The 26,940-nt window shown below is 41.3% G+C and overlaps 3 protein-coding genes across 6 annotated transcripts in view; all 3 read left to right on the top strand.

Annotated features, from left to right (window-relative positions):
* The window catches only part of sgpp1b (sphingosine-1-phosphate phosphatase 1b), a 29,455-nt gene extending 26,398 nt beyond the window's left edge, over positions 1-3,057 (top strand). Inside the window, exons 3-4 of the mRNA XM_085767563.1 lie at positions 881-1,467; positions 1,912-3,057. Coding sequence (XP_085623689.1) covers positions 881-1,432 — 552 coding nt within the window. The 3' untranslated portion in view covers positions 1,433-1,467; positions 1,912-3,057. The remainder of the gene's footprint in view (positions 1-880; positions 1,468-1,911) is intronic.
* An 11,853-nt stretch (positions 3,058-14,910) lies between these two features.
* wdr89 (WD repeat domain 89) lies at positions 14,911-22,977 on the top strand. Its single transcript, XM_085767958.1, has 4 exons — positions 14,911-15,150; positions 18,252-18,721; positions 19,489-19,842; positions 21,264-22,977. Exons 2-4 carry the CDS (start codon positions 18,256-18,258, stop codon positions 21,647-21,649), a joined length of 1,206 nt encoding a protein of 401 aa, XP_085624084.1. The 5' UTR covers positions 14,911-15,150; positions 18,252-18,255; the 3' UTR covers positions 21,650-22,977.
* A 2,475-nt stretch (positions 22,978-25,452) lies between these two features.
* ppp2r5eb (protein phosphatase 2, regulatory subunit B', epsilon isoform b) overlaps positions 25,453-26,940 on the top strand; it is a 71,365-nt gene continuing 69,877 nt past the window's right edge. For 2 of the 4 annotated variants that reach the window (XM_085767956.1, XM_085767954.1), the window contains exon 1: positions 25,453-25,848. Coding sequence is in view for 2 of the 4 variants with exons in the window: in XM_085767953.1 (XP_085624079.1) it covers positions 26,088-26,116 (29 nt within the window). In the remaining 2 variants the exon portion in view is untranslated. Of the gene's footprint in view, positions 26,117-26,940 lie in introns of all 4 variants that reach the window. The other 2 variants (XM_085767953.1, XM_085767952.1) reach the window with 1 other exon arrangement.

Genomic DNA, 26,940 nt, shown 5'->3' with positions numbered 1-26,940 from the left:
GTTTTAATTTTGGCTTCAAAAACATGTAAGACGTCTGAAAATTTCATTTCACATGTTTTTTCATTGTACAAAAAAAAAAAAAAACTAAAATACAACAAGTAGGAGGAGTCCTACTCTGCAGAGTGATGCCTGCTCTTCTCCTCTTCCTGCAGTTGCTGCCCCCTCACCCTCTCCTCCCCCCTCCTCTCCCCTCCCCTCTCCTCTCCTACTTCTCCTCCTGCTGCTTCCCCTCGTCTCTGAAGGAGGGAGGGAGACGTCGTGGCGTCTTCAGCCTCTCTGCTGGACGCGGCCGCGGCAGCGACGCACCGCGCTGATCTCTCGGTTCGTCGTCACGACGGTTTCAGAGCAACTGGTGAAACTGACTCCGCGATCCGCCTCCGCTTCGGCATTTCGGTGCTGATCATCTAGATGAGTTTACCTTTCCTGCCTCCTCTGATCACTTCATGCTGGAGCTATGCTAATAGCACCGTGGCTAAGCTTTCCTCCAGCTCCACGTTACACTTGTTCCAGGCTCTGCCCGTCGTTTTCCTCTAGAAATAGAAACTTTTCCCAACTTTTTTTTATCTCTGTACCGATCGCACTCGTCTTCTCCTTCTTCTTCACTTCTTGCTCTGATCTACAGTCTTCTTCGTTCTACACATCCCAGAAGCCCCAAAATTACTCACAGTGTGCGCAACAGCGTCCCCATTTACCAGCCGCAGAAAACTGCATTTGACGTATATATACGTCAATGGCACTCAATGAGTTAATATGAAACGCTGTTAAAACAAACACAATAATTTTTTTTCTGTGAGAGACTATGGCGGAAACACTGTTGTATTTGTATATATAAAGTCATCATCATAAATATCATCTTCTGTCTCTCTCTGTCTCTCTCCAGGACGTGATCGCGGGCTTCCTCTACAGCTCCCTCATCCTCCTCGTCTTCCTCCCGGCCTTGGACCTGATCGACGGCTTCAACCTGACGTGCCGCTTCGCGCCGCTCATCATCGTGTCGCTGCACCTCGGCCTCGGCCTCTTCTCCTTCACGCTGGACACGTGGAGCACCTCGCGGGGCGACACGGCCCAGATCCTGGGCACCGGCGCCGGCGTGGCTCTCGCCTCGCACGTCAACCACCGGCTGGGCCTGCTGCCCGACCCGACGCCGGACCGGCTGCCCCTCGCCGCGCCCGCGCTCGGCGCCGGGCTGCTGGGCGCGGCCACGCTGCGGCTGGCGCTGGGCGTGCTGGTGCTGGTGGCCACGCGGGCGCTGATGAAGGCCGTCACCATCCCGCTGGTGTGCCGGCTGTTCGGCGTTCCCAGCGGCGACGTGCGCAAGGCGCGGCAGCACATGGAGGTGGAGCTGCCGTACCGCTACATCGTCTACGGGACGGTCGGCTTCAACGTGCTCTTCCTCGTGCCGCTGCTCTTCAGCCACCTGCAGCTCTCCTGACCGAGGCCACGCCCCCCGACGCTCGCTGCTCTCAGGTCATAGAGATATATACTGACTAGATGCCGTGTTCCTAGGCAACTCTATTGAGTGGAATACGTCAACGCGGCCGCCATCTTGGTCAGGGGGAAGCCGTGTCTACTTCCTGCACTAGTCAACAGAGGCAGAGGTCTATTAACCATTAAAATCGCCACAACTCACTGAATATTCAACCGATTTTCAAGCCGTTTGGTTTATTATAAATGTCAGAAAAAAAATTTGAATTTTTTTTACAATTTTTGTTTTTATGTATTCAACATACACTTAGATACTCAGACACACACCCACATGCATAAATACACTGAAATGTGTTCTACAAGGGTCTGACCGGGTCTGTTATGTCTATGGTCAGAACCCCGGACCAAGATGGCGGTGCTATTGACGTACGCTGAGAAGCAGAACGCGGCATCTAGTCAGTATATACTGTATATCTATGCTCTCAGATCAGCTCCTCGTCTTCTCCTTCTCCTTCTTCTTTTCATCCCTAAAACCACTTGGGCCGCTGTTTGGACTGATGAAGGTGGATTAAAGCCTCGGCTGCCGCCTTCTTCTTCTTTTTATTGTTTATTTTATCAGTTTTATACAGTTTTTTTTCCTCCTGTTTTGCTCCGAGCAGCTTCAGGACATTTACATTTATTTAAAGAATCAAACCAGACGGCGACATCCACTCCTCTTCTCGACCGGCCCCCGTTGATTCACCTTAAAGCAAAAAAAACAGACTTCTCTGACAGTGGACGAGACTGCAAACACCACTGATTGCTACTGATAGAAGACCTGTGTCTGTTTATCGCATTTATATTTTCCATTGATGCTGTTAATGTTATTATTTTTATTTTATTTTTTACTTTTTTTAATCATTAAGAGCTCAGACAAAGAACCACACAGGTGAAAAGGCTGAAAAAAAACAACAACAAAAAACAGAAATATCGAGAAAATTCTCATTTAGTTGGATCAAAAACCCAAAGATGCGTTCAGGTACAGAGGCAGAAAAAACGGGAAAAGAGAGCTAGATATCAGCTCAGGTTTGTGTGTTCTTTGTCTGAACGCTTCTTAATCTTTAAAAGTGTTTGATCTTCTCCTCTTTCTAAGCAGTTTTTATTCCAGCTCCTCGTTCTGACGCAGAAAAGTAAAGTTTCCTCCTCGTCGTCGTCCTCGCAGCTTCCTGTGGAGCGCACGTCGCCCTCTTTCCGAGTTTTCTCAAAGGGCTCCTCCCACTCTGTCGTCCGATTGGTCGACAGGAAATATATATGCAGAGTTTGTACAAAACAGTGTAAAACTGAACGTTTAATGGTGTCGCCTGGGACGATGAAGAGGAGGAAAAAGATGATGATGATGATGCAGCTCAGGAAGAAAAAAGAAAAAGAAATTATTATTAAAAGTCTAGTTTTTAAAAACCAAGACAGTATTAGTACATAATTTCAAAATAAAGTTCTAATATTTCAAAGGTTAAGTTGCACAAAACGCGCAGAATTAAAAACGTCTGTGTTCAGAGATCAGTGTGATTTTCTTAAAACTTTAATACCACTGTCAGATTTTATATTTACAGTTTTTTAAGGAATAAACACAACAGATTCCTTCTTAAAATATCAGTTTGTTTCAGAAAGACTCAAGTTTTTATTCCTATAAAACCTAAAAAACACAAATACTGTAGCTCCCAGATTCAACTCAGCCGCAGCTTCAGAAACCGTGTTTTATATTTTAACTACAAACGGACCGATGGAGAATTTATTCATATTTGTCTCCTCTTCTGTGATTTAGCTGTTTCTCCTCCAGACCTGAACCAGTCTGGAACGGTTTTATTTCGTGTTTTTTTTGTTTGTTTCTGTGCCTGTTTTAGTTCCTCGCAGCACATCTGTAACACTAAGAACCTTTACAGAGCCACCAAACACTGTGAGGAAACAAAAAACTCTCAAATTACTATTACACAGTTTATTTTTCCCGCTCCGGAAAAACACAACAAGTGAGAGAGAAGCGTTGTCATTTCTGAACCTGAAACTTTGGTTTTTCAGGTCGTTCACACTCAGCGTGAGCTCAGCGATCAGTTGTGAAACGTTCAAGAAAGAATAAAAACTCAGGTGTTTTCCAACCTGCGTCTCAAACTGAGAGAAACGAAGGTGAAGTGGAGCGACACACTTTTCACTGAGGCTGGAAAATACCTGAGATTTTCAGATTTTCAAGGTTCATTAAAGTTCATTCGGGGTCTTAAAGGTTCATTAAGGTTAATTCAGGAAAAAAAAAAACAGTGATAATGAGTTGTGTTGGACTTTTCTTCACAACTTAAAAAAGTAAAGATTTTGCTGCCAAATGTTCCAAAAAAAAAAAAAAAAACTAAATTGAGCTGAAGCTGCTGCAGATGTAGAAGAGGAGAAGTGAAGCTGCTGATCACTGATGTTTCCATAGTGACTGAACATCTGGTTCCTGAGCTGAAGTGCCTTGCTCCAGGGCACGCTGAGCTGAGCTGAGCTGAGCTGAGCTTTCATTTTTTATTTCAAGTTTCCCAGTTTGTGCTGCGTTCAGGTGCTGCTGCCCCCTGCTGGAGGGATGGCGCCTCTGAACCGAACTGAACTGAACTGAACTGAACTGAGGACCAACCTTTTCACGAGTCTTAAATGTTTGAGCATGTTGTTATTTGTTGTTGTTGATTAGTTGATTACGGTACTGTCCTAATATGAATGCACTGTTCCCAGAATGCACTGCCCTCCCCTCCTCCTCTTCCTCCTCCTCCTCTCTTCGCTTCCTGAGCCGGACAGAGAACGTGAAGTCGGTCCAACGTGTTGATCTGAGCTCCATGCAGGGCCGTTGTCTAGGGGAGAAAGGTGATGATAACTCTAGGGGCCCAGCGCCCAGTGGGGCCCATAAAAAACCCCAGTAGTCTAATCTTTGTATGACTGATTTATTCTGCGTAAGACCCTGACTAATACTCATAGTACACTGTAAAAACTCAACATCTTTCCAAGAATATTTGTCTTATTTCTTGTCCAAATGTCTCATTTCTAGTCAAAACTAATCTCTTTCCACTTAAAATAAGACTCATTACCTAAAAATTAACTTGTTTTTAGATCATTTTCACTTAAATTCACAATAAATAGAAAAATCTGCCAGTGAAAGTAAGTTTTTTGTGCTTGTAATAAGGAAGAAAAACTTGCTCCACTATCAGATTTTTTCTACTTATTCCAAGTGAAAATCTGCTTGAAAGAAGTAAAAAAGTGTCTAAAAACAAGCTACTTTTAATATGATGTGTCTTATTTTAAGTAGAATGAGATTTGTTTTGACTAGAAATGACATTTTGACTAGAAATAAGACAAATATTCTTGCTAAGATACTTGAGTTTTTGCAGTGTAATGCTGCATTAGCATCAAAACAAAGAAGGCTGAATAAAAAACAATAATACATATGTAGTCTAAGAAAAAAAAAGGAAAAGTTAGAGGGAGGGGCCCACTTTAGTATTCTTTAAGGGGGCCCAGAATTCCTAGCAACGGCCCTGCTGAGCTCTGATTGGTTTCAGAGTCATGTGTGAAAAAGATTTTAACAAATTCCCAGGGTTAATTTTGTTGCTAAAATGTTTAAAAGTCGTAAAGAAATTAGTTCCTGTGGCAAAAGGAAGAAATATGGTTACATTTTCCATGTTTTTTCTTCTTTAAACAACAAAAATATAGAAGAAACAAAGAAACTATAGTGGACGTTTCTGTGAACCCTGATCTATAAAATATCAGAAAATGTCCATTAGAGTTCAAGTATCAGCTCCTTATGTCTCACTTTTTCTGATCAACACATAAAAACTCAAAACAGAGAGACAATTGGTGAAAAAAAGTCAATATTTTGCATGAAAAAAGCCACAAATGTGACAAATGTGACAAAATGTAACGCTCCTTATGTCTCACTTTATCTGATCAACACATAAAAACTCAAAACAGAGAGACAATTGGGGAAAAAAAGTCAATATTTTGCATGAAAAAAGCCACAAATGTGACTTAAAACGACCTTGAACACAAAAAAAAGTCAAAGCAGCACTCTGACGATGACGATGAGCTGTGAAGTTTCCTGTGGATATTGAACCTGCGGCCGCCTTCAGTCTTCACCTGGTTCTGTGTCCGGCTCGTTCACATCCTGTGGCCTTCGCCTTCATGTGCACGAACATGATTCTGTTTCAGTTTGTGGCGGTGGTTGTTTCCTCTCTGCACCTGTGACTCCGCCGCCGCCGCACGTCTTTGTTTTTGTTGTTTTTGTTGTTTTTGTCTCATGTGTTTGATCTTCGTCCTCCGGTGTCCACGGTGCGTTCAAGTCACGTCGGTTTTTTATAACCTCTCAGGAGTTTTATTTTTTTTGTTCTAAATATAAAATCCTGAAGCTGAAACTCGTTCCTAAATCTGATTCTGTCAGGTCGGCGTAGTGATACGTGACGGGAGTGATGAGGCTGTGTGTGTGTGTGTGTGTGTGTGTGTGTTTCTCTGTGGCGATTCAGTGAAAGCTGAGCAGGACTGAGGTTTTTAGGGGCTGAGACAAGGATCTAACATTAACCAAAAGTATTTAAATTAAATTTAAAACTCTATATTAAACTCCCTGTTTGTTAATGTTAGTTTGTTTTTTATCATCTAATATGTTATAAATTGATTAAATTCAGGTTTTTGTTTGATGACAGTGGGATTATAATTCCACGCTTATGTGATTTGAAATTTTTTATTTTTATTAAATTGTAAAATACCAAATTTTGGTAACACTTTATAATAAGTACACACTATTAAGCATTAAATACTGAATTCATCTTTTATAACACATGAATACTCATTAGTATGTAGTTTATAAACACAGTTAAAAATGTTTTACTCATCATTGATAAGCACTAACTGTATTTATAAACTACATTCGTATTCATACGTTATAAATGACATCCACAAAATTGTTCTTTTGTAAAACCCCAAATAAGATATTTACTATAAATATCACTTTTTACAATCCCCAAATTTGACATTAACTTATTTTATTTTGTCCCATATAATTATATTTTTCTATAAAACCCAGAGGATCTTAAACCCTGAAATGTCTCAGCTCACAAATTTAATCAGGGAGTTTATTATTAGTAAAAGTCTAAATTATAATTCGGTTTCGTTTGCAGCTCCTGCTCCGTCTCCACTGAGCCACACGGACGTCTCGTCTTTGTGTCTTTTGATTCATTTTCTTTCTTGAAAAAACTGAATCTCAGAGAAACGACTTTTTATATCAAACTCGTTTTCTTTTTTTTTTGACCTTGACCAAATGAAACAGTGGTTCGACTGTGTAGCTGTAGCTCTGTCCGCCTGTTTCCCTTTAGTGCCTTTTTATTCTCGTTGTTCAGGAAGATTCAACCTTTTATCTCTGTGGTATAAACGCTTCCTGTTTCTTCACTCTCGTCTTGTTTTGTTGCCTTTTGCACTTTTGTAGCGGCGTCTGTGTTTTTTTCTCCACGAGGAGGGAAAAAATGGAAATAAGTGACTAAAAAAATGTCCCTGTAAAAGTTTAATATACTGTAAAATTCATTTCCCACTGTTTGAATAAGTAAGAAGTGAGTCACTGTAGATGAAACTTGAGTCCTCTTTATGTTGATGTAACTAAATTCAGAGGTTTTGATTTTTAACCTGTGTTTGTTCGCATGACAAAAAAAAAAAAAAAAAAAGTCTGAATGAGTTCTGTGTGTGTTCGTCACAAACCAAAAAAATATGATTCATCTCTGGTTTGAAAAGAGAAATGTTCACTTTTAGAGAAAACAAAGGGGTTTAATTCCAAACAGCACAAATCCATCTCAGAAAAATAAGTTCTTGGTTGATTAATTGTTGATTCATAGATTTTTAAAAAAAAGCTTTGTAATGTCAAAACTTGGAAAATTAAATCCGTCGTGTTTTCCCTGTTTTTTTATTGTTCAAGTTCCGTCGTGTCTGAAGCGACGTTCAAGGACCTTTTTATGCAGTTTCACAGTATTTTTTTTTTTTTATATCTGCAGATTTTATTGTTGGGATTTGATCAATAATTCAAAGTGAGGCTGTTTCTGTCTGATTGTTCGTGTGAGATTAACAGCAATAAAAAATGATGATGAAACAATGTGGTCGTCTGCGGCTCTTCATTAGATTTAATTAGATCTCAATGACAATGTAAAGTATTTCAAAACAAAATGACTGATGACTCATTTTTATGTTTATTTTTCCTCGCTATATAAAAACTGATGCGTCAAACTGAAAGAGTCAAGAGACAGATGTTGAATTAACGAGTGATCAGTTGATTAGGTGCTTTGTACGGTGGCCCTGAGAGCTCAAACCTTCAGGGATGCAGGTGTTCGATGCTCAGTTGTGACTCTTGAAGTTGAAATGAGTAAATAAAAAGTGCAACACAACAGGTGCACCATTTATTAAAGGGATAGTTCACCCTAGAATGATATTTCGCTCATTATCTACTCACCCAGAATTTTCAGAGTCCACCGTCCCTTCTCTGAGTTACAGGGGGTCTTGGCGTAACAGTGCATTTCAATGCAACGGTAGCAAAGGGACACCAGAGCTCTTCGTAAAAAAACACACACAAAAAAACATCCAAATACCTCCATGCTGCTCGTATGTAATGTCCGTCTTGTGCTGAAGCCCCAAATTGCGTAATTGTCCCGAAAAAAATTAAATAAGTCTATATTTTAAGCTTGTTTGTAGCGGAAGCTTCTCGAAGCTCCTCTTCCTGGTCCGTCCAAATCTTGCGTGATTTGCGCCGGCGTCAGTGCGGTTACTGCGAATCACAAACAAGCTTAAAATATAGACTTATTTAATTTTTTTCGGGACAATTACGCAATTTGGGGCTTCAGCACAAGACGGACATTACATACGAGCATCATGGAGGTATTTGGATGTTTTTTTGTGTGTGTTTTTTTACGAAGAGCTCTGGTGTCCCTTTGCAACCGTTGCATTGAAATGCACTGTTACGCCAAGACCCCCTGTAACTCAGAGAAGGGACAGTGGACTTTCTTCAACAATTCTTCCAGCCCTTAGTCCACATGAGGGTGAGTAGATAATGAGCGAAATATCATTCTAGGGTGAACTATCCCTTTAACCTCCCCTGGAAACACAACTGTTGCGTTGTGAGAAAATGGAGAACGTGTGTGTATTGATTTATGTGTATTCACTTCAGTTAACTTCAAAAGTCAAAGTAAAGTAACTCTCTCTCATCCAGTTTAAATGATGTTACCAGGAGTATTTTATCAGCAGGTGGGTGGAGTCAGACTCTTCCAAGATGGCGACTACGGTGGTGGAGCGGCAACGCACACAAATCACCATAATCCCTATAGTCATAGCAGTAGGTTCATTAATTACCTTTAAAGGTCGGTGCAAGCTGTTTTTTAGAACGGCCGAGCAGAGACGTGAGCTGCTCAGCTAACGCAACGGAGGCGCACGGTACTTTCGCTTTTCTCTCATCAGACTCATAAAATACACAATCCAACAACTCCAAAACGCTCTGGTGGACAAGTTGTGACCCCCACACCGCTATAAAATTATGTAACATTACGACACATGAAGCAAATACTCAGAACTACTGACTATTGACGCTTTTGAAATCCCTCCGCCCAGCAGCCATGTCTGGAATGTAGTTCCGGCTGCATTTGCCTCTAAAACAACTCTGTCTGGTAACGTTGGGATGGGATTTCTTGGTTTCCCTCATCAAACTCATCAAATACACAATCCAACAACTCCACAACACTCTGGTGGACAAGTTGTGACCTGCACATTCACCACGCTATGAGATAATAACACAACGTTACCACACAGAGATGTTTTAGAGGGAAATTCATGCAAAACCGTTGATGCACGTTGCCTTCAGGTACAGTTTTTCATCAAGCAGTCTCTGTATTTCCCTCTAAAACAACTCTGTGTGGTAACGTTGTGTTATTATCTCATAGCGTGGTGAATGTGCAGGTCACAACTTGTCCACCAGAGCGTTGTGGAGTTGTTGGATTGTGTATTTGATGAGTTTGATGATGAGGGAAACCAAGAAATCCCATAATGAGCCTCCGTAGCGTAGCTTGGAGCAGCTCACAGCTCTGCTCCGCCGTTCTAAAAACAGCTTGCACCGACAATTAAAGGTAACGAACCTACTGCTATGACTATAGGGATTATGGCAATGGGCCAGTTTGCCAAAATGTTGAACTATCCCTTTAAGGCAACCATCCATAGTGGAGCAGTGACGTGATATACAGTGTAATTACTGTAAGTGATGTTTCCCGCTAAACAGTGTCAATAAGCACTTCATCATCAGCGGCTTTAACAAGTGTTTATCACCTACTGCTGTGACTATTAGTCTACTTGCCAACAATGAGTACCCGGAAATGTTGAGTACCCCAAAGTTTTATGTTAGAAATATATAGTATGGGTCCCCAGTATTCAGAAACTGCCGGATGCCAACTTATATATATTGGACAATTAGCATAACAGACATAATTAGCATAAATTAGCATAATTGCCTATATGGGCAATATTTCAACAAAATTGACTTGGCTGATCTGGGCAATATTGGAGTGGTTTTAGGGGTTATTGATGATGCTGAATCCATCAATAACCAATCCATCATTTCTTCAAAATTCAAAATGGCTGTCTAAACCGGAAGTGACCATTTGAAATCCATCAAAATCGGCCCACTGGTGGTTAAAATCTGGTCACTTCCGGTTTAGACAGCCATTTTGAATTTTGAAAATGTCAGAAATGGATTCAGCATCATCAATAACCCCTAAAACCACTCCAATATCGCCCAGATCAGCCAAGTCAATTTTGTTGGAATATTGCCCACATAGGCAATTATGCTAATGTATGCTAATGATGTATGTTATGCTAATTGCCCAATATATATAAGTTAGCATCCGGCAGTTTCTGAATACTGGGGACCCATACTATATATTTCTAACATAAAACTTTGGGGTACTCAACATTTCCGGGTTCACAATGGGGCCCTATGGGCTGGCCTATATAGGGATTATGGTGACAAAATGTTGAACTATCCCTTTAAAAAAAAGATTAAACTAAATGTCAGTACGTAGTATTTGGACCACACTGATTTCTTGCTCGTGACCATGTTTAACTGCCGTAGCTCGCAGGCCGCGGTGTCGGTGACGTCCTCTGAGGCCTGATGGGAAAACGGAGACCTTCAACCAGCTGTGACCAAACTGCAGCTGCAACAACCAGAAGAACTTCAATCAGATTATTTCAGACCAGAAGGGGGGAAAAAGAATATATTTTACTTTCTGACCCTGTTTTTTAATCAAGTCTTCATGTTTTTGTTTTTATTTCTCTCCTTGACATTATAAAGACAGAATAAAAAAGACGTGTAGGGGAGAGTGGGGTAATTTGTGCCAAGAAGGGAGACACATGGCTTGAGAGGAAAGCACATTTATGTTCAAAAAACAAGTTTTTGCCCTCCAAAGTAAAATTTCTATGATCAAGGTTTTTTGATTGCCGTGTTTGAACAATTATAGATAACTTTGAAAACAGTTCACACATGTTTTTGTGCTTTATTAAGCTACACCATGAGTCTATACAGTTAGCATGATGCCAGCTCAAAATGCTGGGCTTGGGGTAGTTTGTGCCAAAGGGCCTGGGTTAAGTTGTGCCAGTGGCAGTGCTGTCTGTGTATAGGAGAAACATGGCAGTGGTCACTGATTTGCTCGAAACTTAACATGTGTGATGAGGGGCCGCCCCTGAACACACCTGCCCAGTCTGGTTGTGCTCATAGCGCCACCTGGTGGATGAACGAGACATTGCGTTTCTTTGCGCCACAGCCCCCAGTGTGCCTCAGGCCTCCGCGACTACATGAGGACAAGCGAGGGCCCGATCATCGCCGCTTCTGGCTTTGATTTTGTATTGAATGTCTTGCTTTTATATAGCATTAACATTTGTGAGATTAAAATGATCTGTTTTACTTCAAATATCAATGGCACAATTTACCCCACTGTATTCTCTCTAATGGCACAACTTACCCCGCACCGGGGGCAAGTTGTGCCACAAAACCACTTTTTTTTCTAAAGCTATATTTCTGAAACAGTTTATTTAAAGCAGATATCAGTGGAATGTTTTTGTTAATATAAGTCCTAAATAGTCCTATTTTCCGTCAGCAATCACTTACATGAAGTATTTCAGCCTAAACACGAGTCTCTCCGTCACTCTGCTCTGCTGTAACCCGAGGAGAAAATTTTCCTTGTGGGATACAAGTGTTATCCAATGAGGGGAGAGAACGGCATGAAGGGCTGTGTGTGCAGCCAAGGGATGCGCGTGAATGTGGTGACGTAGCACGAGGACCAATTGATGCCTGACAAGGGCGGGGGCTGCTAACTCATGGTGCGTTCAAGGAAACTCGTACTTTGTGTTTTTCCTTCCCGTGAACTCGTACCAGATCGAACTGGTACGAGTTCACGGGTCGGAAGTTACGAGTGGCCGTTATAGGGAACTTTCACAGACAACAGGACGGTAAAAACACGAGCTACGGGTTACCTGGAACGCTACCAAGTCGTAGTTGTGACTTGAAGCTGTAACTTACGGTTTCAAAAGCCTGCCTTGAACACAGCATTAGCCGAAACGGCCGTGCCACTGATATCTGCTTTAAGATTCAAAGTGATTGTTCCCAGGGATGCACAACATCCTAAACTATATGTACATAATAAATTGGGGGCATTATTATAATCCCCTTGCTTTAAAGGCAATTTAAGTAAAAATTGGCACTACTTACCCCGCTCTCCGTGCGACAGAGCAGAGGAGCAGGTCTCTGACGTGGTCTAGTTCCTCCTCTGCTCCGTCCACATGCTGATGTGGTGATGTGGTGTCGACCAGTTTCCACTCCACTCTGCCAGAGCTGAGGACGAAGAGGAGGAGGAGGAGGAGGAGACGAGCTCCAGCTGCTGGCATCCACATTAAAGACTCTTCTCTTTGTTTCTTCTTCCTCTTATGGGAAATGACACAAACTGGACTGAAGACGTCCTGGACTAGAGACACCTGACTGTTAACTGCTGCAGCATCAAAAGCAATACACACGGACTAGATGTCCCTGAACGCCTCACACACACTGCAAAAACTCAAATATCTTACCAAGAATATTTGTCTTATTTTTAGTCAAAATGTCATTTCTAGTCAAAACAAATCTCATTCTACTTAAAATAAGACTCATCACATTAAAAAGTAGCTTGTTTTTAGACACTTTTTTTTTTTTTTACTTCTTTCAAGCATATTTTCACTTGAAATAATCTGATAGTGGGGCAAATTTTTCTACTTATTTCAAGTGAAAATGTGTTTGAAACAAATTAAAATTATCTAAAAACAAGTTAATTTTTAGGTGATGAGTCTTATTTTAAGTGGAAAGAAATGAGTTTTGACCATAGACTGTAAAAAATATGGACGTAGCGTCCGTGACGTCACCCATTGGTTTTGGGGAGTCGTTTTTGTGACTCAAATATACATCATAATCTCTTGTTTATGACAGATAAACCTACACAAATATGGTAACATGGTATACAGTGTTGGGCAAAAAGGAACTGAATTACTACATTATAAAAGTGCCTAATTACCATGAAAAGTAACTATTGTGTTACTTTTATTTTATTTTATAAAATGCTCAAATGTTTCAAATTACTTGGACTCGCCCCCCTAACCTTAACCATAACCATAACCTCCCGTTTATCTGTAACTAACCAACTCACTCTGTATCCCTCCGCAAAGATAAACAGCTTTTTTCTGACTAGTTGATGGAGTGAGAAAAAAAAGGTATATATATATATATTTATAAACCCGTCACAAAATAAAATACACCTGTTAAAGTGTACGTTATATACATTTTAACAGGTGTATTTTATTTTGTGACGGGACTTCCTAAGTCAAGTAATGACGCAGACATTTTATTGCCAGTAACGGTAACAGTGTTATAATGAGGGAAACAGTGACTTTTTTTTGATAACTCGTTACTAAATAAATCGTATATGATAAATAACGTTATCACTAATGTGCAAAAACCAATGCACGTTAACAGAAAGAGGGTTAGCAAAACAGAGGAAAAGAGGCCAGACTGTATAATATATATAAAAGTGGCGTCACAGAATGGGAGGAGCAGGGCCGGCCCCTGGCATAAACCCTCTATGTGGTTGTTTAGGGCCACAGCCGTTAGGTGGGGGGCCACATGATCAGAAAGGTACCGGGGTTCATCAAGTCATTTAAACATCCTGAGGTCTGCACGTGCAGCTATGAGCTTTATATGTAATGTGAAGTCAGTATTCAGCTTCTTTTATCTCACATTTGAGACATTTGGTGAAAATAGAACGGCAGAATAACAACGTTTATGCTTAAAAAGCAATCTTACAAAATTTCATTTTAGACTTGTTTTCTACACTTATCTATTACTGTATTCATATCCTATTTCAAGCACCAAAACAGTTCATTCTCATGACTGAAGGAGTGTTTTCACAAGGGACTTGAATTTTTTTCCAAAAGCAGACTTCAAATTTCCAGCATTTGTCCTAAATTATTTCTTTCTACAGTGTTCTAGGACAAACTGGCCTCAGTGTGCTTACAGCGGAGGTTCTAATATTTAGACATAAAACACTTGAGTATTGTTACATCTGCACGTATCTTAAAAAGAAAATATGTAAAAGTGGAGAAAATGGCCTCAAACCTCAGAGGGCATAAACACGTCTGTATTCAGTTTTAACCAGTGATTTGGTGTTTGCGCTTAGAGTGCAGGGCCACAAACAAAAACCTTGTTTAGGGGGGCCACCAAAATCCTAGGGCCGGCCCTGGGGAGGAGTCAATAAAAAAACAAAACCGAGTCAGATTTCTTGGCTTTAAATCCAACAATAACAGAGAGTTAAAAAAAAAAAAAAATTGGTTCAGCGTCTCTCTTCTGAGGTTCTGTTTCATTTATTTTGTTTCCTTGTGACTGAACTGTGTCACTTCAGATTTGGGTCCGTTGGAAAGCTTCAGTCCAAACAGCTTTAAGGCCTCAGTCATTCATTCATTCATTCATTCATTTTTTTTTATTCAGAACTTTGTTTCACAATACAAAAACAGTTTTTCATGGTAAAATGCAATTAATAAAGCACATTTATATTATACGCCAGGGGAAATTTATAAGTTTCCAAAAAAATGTCAAGTTTTCACATATATTGATAGTCTTAATCGCTTTCTGGTTGTTTGAAAATTTGATGGAGGTTATGTATTGCTTGAGCTCACCGTTAAAAGCAGTAAAGGAAGGTTTTTTTTTAATGAACTTGCATTTGTGAATATGAAATTTTGCCATTAAAATAATAAGGTTGATAATAAAAGTTGTTAGCTTTTTCCTTGTTTTTTTTTCATTCATTCATTCATCCAGACACAGGAGCTGCAGCTGCCGCCACCTACCGGAGGACTGAGGCATCACACCGAAACTCACCGGCGGAACCAAAGAACGACGGAAGTGCGTTTCCAGCCGGACGTAAATAATGTAACACGGCGTTTCCTCCATGCGTGTTCCGTGTTTAAAAGTAGTGTGATTACATTACCCACGTATAAAAAGAGCAGTTTTTTTTTAAACATTAATGTGAATGTTATATTTTTATTTTGTATTTTCGCTGTTTTGTCTGAAAATGGAGACCGACGTGTCGCGATAGTCCGGATACTTCACGGTCCTTTTTGTTTTTCTCTCCATGTGTGGGCATTTCTAGAGAGTAGGAGGTAGGTAATTAATATTAATAATAATAATAACAAGAACAACATGTGAGGCATTAGTAATAACACACACATTAACAACACACAAAAGCACCGTGGCGGATTGATTGACCCGATTTCTGTCGAAGTTCCTGAACGCAACACCAAACCTCATGTGAAATTGTGTAGATTTTGTTGTTTTCTTTACTCAACAGCAAACACGAACATCACATTAGTACAGATTTTAACGTTTTAGTTTTGCTGTGTGTTCTGTGCATAATTCGGTCTAAAAGTCTCATCCACTAAATGACACGTTATTGCGAAATTAAGTTACATTTTGATTCAGTTTTGTGGATGAAAACTGGTGCTAACTCACAACTGTTGAGTTCACTGTCTGTTTCAGAGTCACTTCTAGTTATTTTAGTGTGTTGTTACATCTAAAACATACTTTTATTTCTTGGCTTTTAACACAGTTTGAAACCCAAACACTTCAGCTTCTAGAATGAGAAACAAACCAATTGCGAGTGCTGCTGCAATCTGGGTCCAAGGAGAGATGTAAAAAAAAAAAAAAAAAAAATGTAGGTTGTAAAAAATCAGATGCTCATCAAGACTAAAAAAATGTAGAAAAAAGAGAGCTGACTGAAGCCAAAGAGGCAGTCTGAGGCACTCTGAATGTAGTGTAATAAAAATCCTTTATAGGGATGGACCAACTCGTTTCGACATTGTCTTCTTCTTCAGGGTGATAGATAATGAAGCACAGGTGTCTCTATTTAAAGAGTCCCAGTGGTCATGTGATCATGTGATCATAGGACACCACCCAACATGACAAACAAACCAAAAAGAGAAAGAAAAAGAAAAGGACAAAAGTGAAATATATAGTGAAATATACACATTTCATAAACAAAAAACCTTCAGCTTCTAAGTTCTTATTGTTGTTCCTCTTTTAATTGCTTTTATTTTGTGTGTTCCTATATTTTACTAACTGTAATGTTGATTTTATTTATTTTTTATGTCTGTGTAAAGCACTTTGGTCAACTTGGTTGTTTTTAAATGTGCTCTATAGATAAAAAGGATTGGATTCCTACTTTAAAGCAGAAGTCAGCGATCCGGTGGTTTTGTCTAACTTCCTGTCAGCAGATGGAGTTAGCAGTCCCCGCCCTCGTCCCTACGTCACCACATCCACGCGCATCCCTTGGCTGCACACACAGAGAGGACCGCCCCTTTATGCCGTTCTCTCTCCTCATTGGATAAAGGTTGTAGGATACAAGGAAAGTTTTCTCCTGGGCTCAGAGCAGAGCAGAGTGACTGACAGACCCGTGTTTCAGACCAAACACTCTATAGAAGTGATTGCTGTCGGAAGATAGAACTATTTAAAGGGATAGTTCAACATTTTGGCAAATTGGCCCATTGCCATAATCGCTATAGTCATAGCAGTAGGTTCATTACCTTTAATTGTAGGTGTAAGCTATTTTTAGTACAGCGGAGCGCAGCAGCAGGCTGCTCAGAGCTACGCTATGGAGGCTAAGGGAATTTCTTGGTTTCCCTCATTAAACTCATCAAATACAAAATCCCAAAACTCCACAGCGCTTTTGTAGACAAGTTGTGACCTGCACAACCACCACGCTATGAGATAATGACGGAAGGATACGAAACGGAGCCGTTTTCGAGGTAAATTCATACAAAACCGCTGATGCGCGTTGCGTTCAGGGACAGTTTTTCAGCAAGCAGTCTCCGTATTTACCCTGTATTTACCTCGAAAATGGCTCCGTTTCGTATCGTTCCGTCATTATCTCATAGCGTGGTGGTTGTGCAGGTCACAACTTGTCTACAAAAGCGCTGTGGAGTTTTGGGATGTTGAATTTGATGAGTTTAATGAGGGAAACCAAGAAATTCCGTTAGCCTCCATAGCGTAGCTCTGAGCAGCCAGCTGCTGCGCTCCGCCGTACTGAAAATAGCTTACACCTACAATTAAAGGTAATGAACCTATACTGCTATGACTATAGCAATTATGGCAATGGGCCAATTTGCCAAAATGTTGAACTATCCCTTTAAGACTTAGATTAACACAAATATTCAGCTTACTTCTGCTTTAAAGGTGTACAGAAAAGAAAAATGAATTTGATTCCACAATGGGTTTACATTAGTGTAATAACTCATCTATCAGACGATGGAGCCCAAACTTTGTGCAAAATTCTATTTTCGAGTAAATCCGGGATAAAAGTGTGGTAGTTTCTTTTCGCACTGGATAATGCAGGCGCACAAATTATACGTCACGTTGCTGACGATTCATCAGCCACTGATATTGGATCCGTCATCCGTCAATCAAACGTCTGAGGCACACACACACACACACACACACACACACACCGAGCTCGGTCTCGCCCCAAACATTGAATATCCCGCCCGCTTGATAACGACCAATCAAATTCGTTTTCCTTACTCGGGTAAACTCGTGTGGCAACTCGTGGAAACTCGGCGTGACAAACCTTTAAAACATAAGTAAGGATAAATTAAAGAGTCAGAGTGAAGTTGAGTTGACAAGTTCCTTCCTTCCTTCCTTCCTTCCTTCCTTCCTTCCTTCCTTCCTTCCTTCCTTCCTTCCTTCCTCTGCAGAGTGATGGAGAGTCTGGATGAGCACTTTTGTAGCGGCGTCTGTGTTTTTTTCTCCACGAGGAGGGAAAAAATGGAAATAAGTGACTAAAAATGTCCCTGTAAAAGTTTAATATACTGTAAAATTCATTTCCCACTGTTTGAATAAGTAAGAAGTGAGTCACTGTAGATGAAACTTGAGTCCTCTTTATGTTGATGTAACTAAATTCAGAGGTTTTGATTTTTAACCTGTGTTTGTTCGCATGACAAAAAAAAAAAAAAAAAAAAGTCTGAATGAGTTCTGTGTGTGTTCGTCACAAACCAAAAAAATATGATTCATCTCTGTGGTTTGAAAAGAGAAATGTTCACTTTTAGAGAAAACAAAGGGGTTTAATTCCAAACTGAGCACAAATCCATCTCAGAAAAATAAGTTCTTGGTTGATTAATTGTTGATTCATAGATTTTTAAAAAAAGCTTTGTAATGTCAAAACTTGGAAAATTAAATCCGTCGTGTTTTCCCTGTTTTTTAATCTCTGCAGAGTGATGGAGAGTCTGGATGAGAAGCTGAGGGGTCTGTCCATCGCGCGGCGCTCCCAGCCGGACGACGCCACCTACCTGCTGCACGTGGCGCAGCAGCCCGGCGGCGGTGGCGACCTGCTGGCGGCGTCCTGCTCCAACTTCACCGTGCACCTGCACAACAAGGACACGCTGCGGCTGCTGGGTCGGTACCGGGGCCACACGGCGCCGCTGGCCGGGGTCGCCTTCGCCCACGGCTCCCCCGGCCTCCTCTACTCCGCCTCGGCCGACGGGACGGTCCGCGGCTGGGACGTCCGGCGGCCCGGGACGGCGCCCGCGGTCCAGATGTTTAAGAGCGACTCGTCCCACAGCTTCTGCAGCTTCGACCTGAGCTGCGGCGACTCGCTGCTCTGCGCCGGCACCGAGCAGATCAACGACGAGGACAGTTTCCTGGTGTTCTGGGACGCCAGGAAACCAGGCGGCGGCGGCGGCGGTAGGACTGGAACTAATGATTATTTTCATTATTGATTAATCTGTCAATTATTTAAACTATTAGTTGATTAGTTGTTTGGTCAATAAAATGTTGAAGGGATAGTTCAACATTTAGTCAAACCGGCCCATCACCATAATCCCTATAGTCATAGCAGTAGGTTCGTTACCTTTAATTGCCGGTGCAAGCTGTTTTTAGAACGGCGGAGCAGAGCCGTGAGCTGCTCAGAGCTACGCTACGGAGGCTCATTATGGGATTTCTTGGTTTCCCTCATCAAACTCATCAAATACACAATCCAACAACTCCACAACGCTCTGGTGGACAAGTTGTGACCTGCACATTCACCACGCTATGAGATAATAACACAACGTTACCACACAGAGTTGTTTTAGAGTTGTCCCTGAAGGCAACGCGCATCAGCTGGTTTTGCATGAATTTCCCTCTAAAACAACTCTGTGTGGTAACGTTGTGTTATTATCTCATAGCGTGGTGAATGTGCAGCTCACAACTTGTCCACCAGAGCGTTGTGGAGTTGTTGGATTGTGTATTTGATGAGTTTGATGAGTTTGAAACCAAGAAATCCCATAATGAGCCTCCGTAGCGTAGCTCTGAGCAGCTCACGGCTCTGTTCCGCCGTTCTAAAAACAGCTTGCACCGACAATTAAAGGTAACGAACCTACTGCTATGACTATAGGGATTATGGCAATGGGCCAACTATCCCTTTAATAATCGATAATTGTTTGATTAATTGATTAATTGCTTCGTTCTAGGCGGTGTCTCAGGCCTTCTGGGTGTTTACTCTGAGTCGCACAGCGATGACATCACACAGGTGTGTTTCCACCCGCGGGACAAAGACCGCTTGGCCTCGGGCTCCACCGACGGCCTGGTGAACGTGTTCGACCTGAGCCGCGGCGGCGAGGACGAGGCGCTGCTCGCCACCTGCAACAGCGACTCGTCGGCGGCGGCGGTGTGCTGGTCGGGGCCGCGCTACCAGCAGCTGCTCTGCCTGAGCCACGACGAGGGGCTGCACCTGTGGGACCTCGGCCAGCTGGACACGGACCGGCCGCTCACCGTCTTCAGCACCGCCGACGCCCGCGGCAACGGCAGCAGCGGCGGCGATGGCGGCGTGGACGTGGACTATAGGGGTGGGTATTGCCAAGGACCTCACGATACGATACGCATCACGATACTTGAGTCACGATACGATATTGCGATATCCAAATTTTGCGATATATTGCGATATTCTACGATATTCTACATAGTTCACTGAAAAATGTAAAAGGCATTATGCATCTTAAAATCCGAGTTGTATGTACATCAGATGATAGGCAAGGCAAGGCATCTTTATTTATATAGCGCATTTCATACCAAGGCAACTCAATGTGCTTTACATAAAGACAAAACATTAAAAAAAAGAAGCATAAAACAGAATAAAAACAAACAAAACACTGAAAACAGAGTTAAAAGCAAGAGCAAATAAAAGTAAAATAAAATAAAATAGATAAAGTTTTAAGTTCTCAGCTATAAGCACATGAAAAGAGAAATGTGATAATGTGATAGTGATAATTTATGGGACAAACTGAGTCAAAACAATATAATTCAAATTATCCATGCCATTTTATACAAGTGCAAGTTAGTACAGTGACACCTCGCGGAGCAGAGGTGCGGAAGTCATACTGGATTTATGTCTGAAACATGATTTATTATTTGAAAAAAAAATTTTTTTGGATTTTTTTCTTTTTATTAAAAAAATCGATATTTAAAGGTTGAATATGTAGAATATTTATTAAAAGCTATATTTTTTCTAAAATAATACATCCATGGGGCCTTTAGAGGGGTACAGAATGAAAGTATTGCTTTTCCATTAAAAAATTTGTTTTAGTCTGAATTATTATTTTTAATGTTTTTGACGGGCTCGACAGCTGACTTTCTGTCAACGTTCTGTTTACATTCGTACCTGCCTGTAGCCGACATGTGGCTCAGTTCTCCGCTGTTTTCCTGCCTCCTCCCGGTCGGATGCGTTTGTTTCCAACCAAGCCTTTTTAATAATCAATTGGTGGATCAATGGATTATCATATACTTGTTTGGATGGGTGTATTTGTGTAGTCTTATCTGTCATAAACACGTTTATCGTCGCGGACTTTCGGTGCCACCGAGCTCCTTTTTTTTTTTTCCCCAACTTGACGAGAGCAGTGACAGCGGAGGCTCTGAGGCTCTGAGCAGCAGCGGTGTGAAGGCAGAGAGCCTCCACTCTCCCTGTAACAAGCTACAAGTCATTTATTATGCTGTTAATGACGGTAAAAATGAAACATAAGGTAAATATCCTGCTTAGCTCTCCTCCTCTGCTGTCCTCTGTTCAGAGCGGAGTCCCTAGCAACGGCCCGTTTTACCTAGCAACGGTCTGGCAATCGACTGCTGGAATTCTTTTTCTGTTGTTGTTCTTGTAATTCTACATAGTCAACCTTTAAATATTGAATATCGATATCGTATTGCGATATAAAGTAACGCGATATATTGCCATAATGATATTTTTGCCCACCCCTAGTGGACTACCTGGTGGGCGGCCGGTGGCTGGAGGAGGCGAGGAAGCTGCTGGTGGTCGGCGGTCGTAGCGGCGGCGGCGGCGGCGGCGAGCTGCTGCAGCTGATGGAGTGCGACGCCGACGGGCTGCGGCCGCTGCGGAGCCTGGAGGGCGGACACTCGGCCACGGTGCGCTGCTTCCTGTGGGACGCGGCGGGGGAGGCGCTGGTCACGGGCGGAGAGGACGCTCAGCTGTTGCTGTGGAAACCGGGAGGGGAGGAGGCGTTGACGACGACGACGACGACGACGACGACGGGGAAAAAGGAGTCGATGAAGAGCGAATCGTCTGCGAGACTCAAATCCAGGCCGCATAAGAAACACGGATACCAGAGGCTGAAGAAGGCCACGTAGCAAAGACGTGACCGGACTGGACCGACCCACAATGCATTGCGCCAAGCAGCAGCAAGACTTAAAGGGATAGTTCAACATTTAGTCAGATCCTCCTCTCACCATAATCCCTATAGTCATAGCAGTAGGTTCGTTACCTTTAATTGTCGGTGCAAGCTGTTTTTAGAACGGTGGAGCAGAGCCGTGAGCTGCTCAGAGCTACGCTACGGAGGCTCATTATGGGATTTCTTGGTTTCCCTCATCAAACTCATCAAATACACAATCCAACAACTCCACAACGCTCTGGTGGACAAGTTGTGACCTGCACATTCACCACGCTATGAGATAATAACACAACGTTACCACACAGAGTTGTTTTATAGGCAAATGCAGCCGGAACTACTTTCCAGACGCGGCTGCTGGGCGGAGGGATTTCAAAACTGCATTTTCTTCATGTGTTGTAATATTACATAATCATACATGATTATTTCATAGCGTGGTGAATGTGCAGGTCACAACTTGTCCACCAGAGCGTTTTGGAGTTTTTTATTTGTGTATTTGATGAGTTTCATGAGGGGAAAAGCGGAAGTACCATCCGTCGAGTTGGCTAAGCAGCTCACGGCTCTGCTCCGCCGTTCTAAAAACAGCTTGCACCGACCTTTAAAGGTATCCAACCTACTGCTATGACTATAGGGATTATGGCATTAGGCAAATTTGCCAAAATGTTGAACTATCCCTTTAAAAGTGTCTCAATAAGACGAGACAATCTGTTTGGATCACAGATATCAAACTGTAACAGCTGGTTTTCATATTTAATGGAGATTATATATTATAAGATTTTGGAACTTGGATCATGCGTCTTTAAACTCAGGACAGTTTTAATAGTAAAATATAAATAATAAATATTTACTATGTGAGTCTGTGAGTGGTATCACTGTGTATTGATCTGGTATCGATGGTTGTAATACTTAAGTTATATCATCATATATCTGACTGACTGACTGTCGCTGTGCCAACGTTACTACTGGTATGATGTCATACCTGTTTGACTTTAACTTAATTAACCCTTCACTTTGTTTTTTATTTTGCAAAATTAGACATGTATGAGAATATTTTCCATAGTATTTTACTATTTATTAGACTAAATGATAGATCAATAATATAACAGATTATAGAATCGTACTGGTTTGAGTGATACTGACATGTTCCACAAATGAAATGAAAAACAAACAAAATATATAATGAAATATATAATGAAAAAAATGGGAGAATATGAATCTTTCTCCTCTATTGTGAAGTTGCTGTTGGATTAATGTGTGGAAGAGCGTTACATCATCACCACAAGTGGATTATACCCTCTGTACTGTTTATTTGTTGTTTGAATATTTAATTTTTTAACCAAAAACTATAAAATTTTGCCAAAATACTCATTGTTATTATTATTGTCTCTGTTTTTCCTATTATTTCATTTAGTGTCAGTAATAGTTCCTCTTTAAAGCTGCAGTGATTAGATCATCACTATCAAATGACAAAGAATGGAAAAAACGTGATTGGTGGAGCAACTGTATGAATGTGTGTGTGTGTGTGTGTGTGTGTGTGTGTGTGTGTGTGTGTGTGTGACTCAGGTGAACTCATGCAGTGATTCAAGCGGTTGTAGTGAGCTCAACCCATTCACAGCGACACAGACGTTCAGGGCTCAGAAATGTTTTGTGTTTGACTCACAATGATGTTTGTCGACAACAACATTTACAGCTTTTTATAGTGACTTGAAAAACAACACACACACACACACACACAGGTGGACGGTGATGAAACAGGTGGAGTCACCGCGTCAGACAAAGCAACTTGTTTCACAGGAGGTGCACTCCTTTAAGTCCTGTATTCTTCCATCCACAATTAAGCTTTGATTTATTTGTTTTCACATTTAACAAAAGAAATGAATAAAAATAAAACATGTGCACACAAATACATGATTACAGTACATGTATTTTTATTTACATAAATTCAAAATAAACTTCCTAAAACTTGAGACCAATAGACTGACTGTGATGTGGATATGTGTTAAGATCACATAAGGATAGTAACAACCAGGTAATGTTCTCTATCAAATCCTGAATAAGAAATAAAAGTATTTTATTTAGTGTATAAGATGTAAAGAAGATAATATATGACATTACTCAGATTTCACCTCTAGTGGAAAAAGGTTATTCTTATATAATAAACGTACTGTAATGATCAAAATTATAATAATATAACATTGTAATGATGATGTATTACTTCTAATAAATGTGTACATATGCCACGTCATATTATATATATGTGCTGTATATAAGCAGGTTTCTCTTTCACACAAAAACAGGATTTTGGACTAGAATGAATATAGGAAACACCCTTACTAAGTAATTATATTTGAAAATAAGTTAGTTATTAAAATAGAAACAGGACTGTTGCTTTTTTTTTTTCTTGTAATACTTGGTATTGTATAGTTTACTGGAGTCTTGTTGGAGGTGAGTGGATTAAATATCAGGCATATGGGGCTGTTCTGTGATGTGGATATGTGTTCAAATCATATAAGGATACAGGTAATGTTCTTATAAGAAAATGATGATGTAAAGATGACACTACTAACACCAGATTGCACCTGAAGTGGAAAAATGTGTATACTTATATAACAGACGTACTGTGATGATCATTATTATAATAATATGACATTGTAATGATGGTGTATAACTTGTAATAGGCGGGAACACGGGCCAGGTGTCATATGTATATATGCCATTATTAATTATGGGTTTATACTGTACATTAAAGATGATTAGACATTATTACACTTTCTCTTTTACGACAGCCACAAACACAAGATTTTGGACTAGAATAAATATAGAAAACACCCTTGCTAAGTAAATAAATGTAAATAAGTTAGATAATAAAGTAGAAACAGGACTTTGGCTTTTTTTTTCTTGTAATATATGTTATCATATAGTTTATTGCAGTCCATGGAGGTCACATCTGACAGGGGATCAAGTTTACATTGACTTTTATAATAATAATAAGGTTATATGTGAGGTATATAGGACTGTTTTGTGATATTGCCCCCTTTCCCCCCCCTTATATGTGCGGCCATGGAGGTGGGTATATTCATAGTGGTGTGTAGCCCCTATATGTTCTAGTTATGTAACTCCTCTCCTCTCCTCTCTGCTGTAACACATCCCGCTGTAATCCACTCCTCCTTCACGCGGCGCTGCTCCGGTTCCGAGGCCCCGGTTCATAAGAGCGGTAAACCGGCCGGTAAAAGAGTGTGTGAGTGTGTGTGTGTATGTGTGTGTGTGAGAGAGAGAAAGAGTGTGTGTGTGTGTGTGAGTGAAGCACAGGGCTGGGCCTCGGACAGGTTTAGCCTCATTCCTGCACGCTGTGTGGTAAAGACTCCACACAGACTCATACAACACACACACACTCACCATGCACTCTGCTTTCTTTCTTTTTTTAATTTCTTTTTTTTAATTATTATTTTTCCTTTTTTTTTTATTTTTTCCCCTTTCTTTTTATTTTTTATTTTTTTCCCCCTCTACTCTGCTTTCTGCCCCGATCTCTTTCCTTGTCCCTTCTCCTCCTCCTCCTCCTCCTCCTCCTCTTCCACCTAACCCGACGGATTCGAAGCCTCGTTTCCCTCCGCGGTGATTGACAGCCGCCGCCGACCAATCACAGCGCAGGACGCCGACGGCCGCAGCCAATCGGCGTCGTACGTCGACCCCTAAGCCCCGGCCAAGCACGCTACGGTGCGTCTCTGTTATGTGTGCCATGGTCTCAGGCAGCTCAGCCCCAGCAGTGTGTTGACAATAGGGTGAAAAGAAGAAACAGCCCCGGATCATAAACGAGCTGAGGAAAAAAAAAAAAAACACCAAAAAATCCAGGGGTTTGGGATGTAATTGCGTTAATCTAATCGTTTTTATACAGCCGTGTTTTGTTATTAATGGAAGTTTGAGGATTATTCCGTTGGAAGGGAAGGAAAACGAGAAAAAAAAGGGTAGGCTACTCGTGGGTTTGGCTGTTTCAGGCCAAAAGATTTTCCTGCCGCTGCCGCCGCTGCTGCTGCTTGGGAAAAAAGGCTGGAGGTAGCCGCCTGTGCTAACAGTTAGCCCGCTAGATTTCCCCCAAAAAACACATAGGATATAACTCCTCCTCGCCGCCGTCGCCGTCTCCGTTGCGAACCGCAGAGGATCAAGGTAAAGTAAAAAAAAAAAAAAAGAAAGTAACTACGATTGGAGAGAAGCTAACAGTCACAGCCACTCGGTCGGTTGCTGCTGCTGCTGCTGCTGCTCGGGACTTGGGACGGTGTGTGTGACTGTTCCCCCCCCAGCTCTCCCCCACCTCCCCCCGGTCAGTCTGTCAGTCTGTGAGCGCTAGCTAGCGGTAGCAGCATTAGCACTACTACTACTACTGCTGCCCTGTATTTACATCTGGGATGATGGGTGATCGCCCGAGCCCGCCCAGGTAACGTTATCTTACATTAGCAACACATGCAATTATTATTTATTTATTTATTTTTTAAAGATTTGATCTATTCACTGCTGTGTTTTTTTTATATCTATCAATCAACTTCTTGTGTTTTTATTTGCTCAGAATGAATGCGAGCGAGCTGGTGGTGGTGGTGGTGGCGGCTAGCAAGCTAACGCTAAAGCTACATAAAATAAAATAAATAGAATTTAGCGGAAGGCTGCATTGGATTTGTGTTATGTTAACTATATGTAAATGTTTAGTTGGTTTTTGATTGGAAAACCACTGGTTTAACGGGTTAATACAGTTAAATTCAACCGCTTTGTGTTGTGGATGTGGTTAATCGGGAAGCTAACGTTGCTAACTAGCTAGGCAGTTAGCTTGCTACCTAAAAAAAATACCCGTTTTCTGAAAATTAAAATGAATAAGATTGGTAAAAAGGCTGCATTGGATTGTTGTTAACTATATTTAGATTTAAATGTTTCGTGGATTCTGTGGAAAACCACAGGTTTAACGGGTTAATACGGTTAAAATTCAATCGCTTTTGGACTGTGGGGTTAATCGGGAAGCTAACGTTGCTAACTAGCTAGCTAGCTGGCTAACGTAAGTGAGGAGGCTGATGTGATCGCGCTGTCAAGTTTTTGAATATTGTGCTGCTGCTGCCAGGCCCAACATGGCCAAGCTAACACCAGCTCTCTTACACGGCTTGATTGCTTGATTTCTTCCTTTATTATTTTGATTTTATTCACCCTGTGCAGCTGATGGCTTGTCAAGTAAATCATGTAACATCAAATTGCATTCAGTGCTCCAGAGACTGCTCC

Source organism: Trachurus japonicus, chromosome 22 (genome assembly GCF_045865225.1).
Source record: "Trachurus japonicus isolate A0001 chromosome 22, Traja_1.0".
NCBI lineage: Eukaryota > Metazoa > Chordata > Actinopteri > Carangiformes > Carangidae > Trachurus > Trachurus japonicus.
This window is presented reverse-complemented; position numbering and strand designations above follow the sequence as displayed.

Excerpts from the sequence above, each read along its gene's own strand:
- wdr89 (XM_085767958.1), top strand. The coding sequence starts at position 18,256 with ATGGAGAGTCTGGATGAGAAGCTGAGGGGTCTGTCCATCGCGCGGCGC. Across the intron at positions 18,722-19,488 it reads ACCAGGCGGCGGCGGCGGCG|GCGGTGTCTCAGGCCTTCTG; the intron begins GTAGGACTGGAA and ends GCTTCGTTCTAG. Across the intron at positions 19,843-21,263 it reads CAGCAGCGGCGGCGATGGCG|TGGACTACCTGGTGGGCGGC; the intron begins GCGTGGACGTGG and ends GCCCACCCCTAG.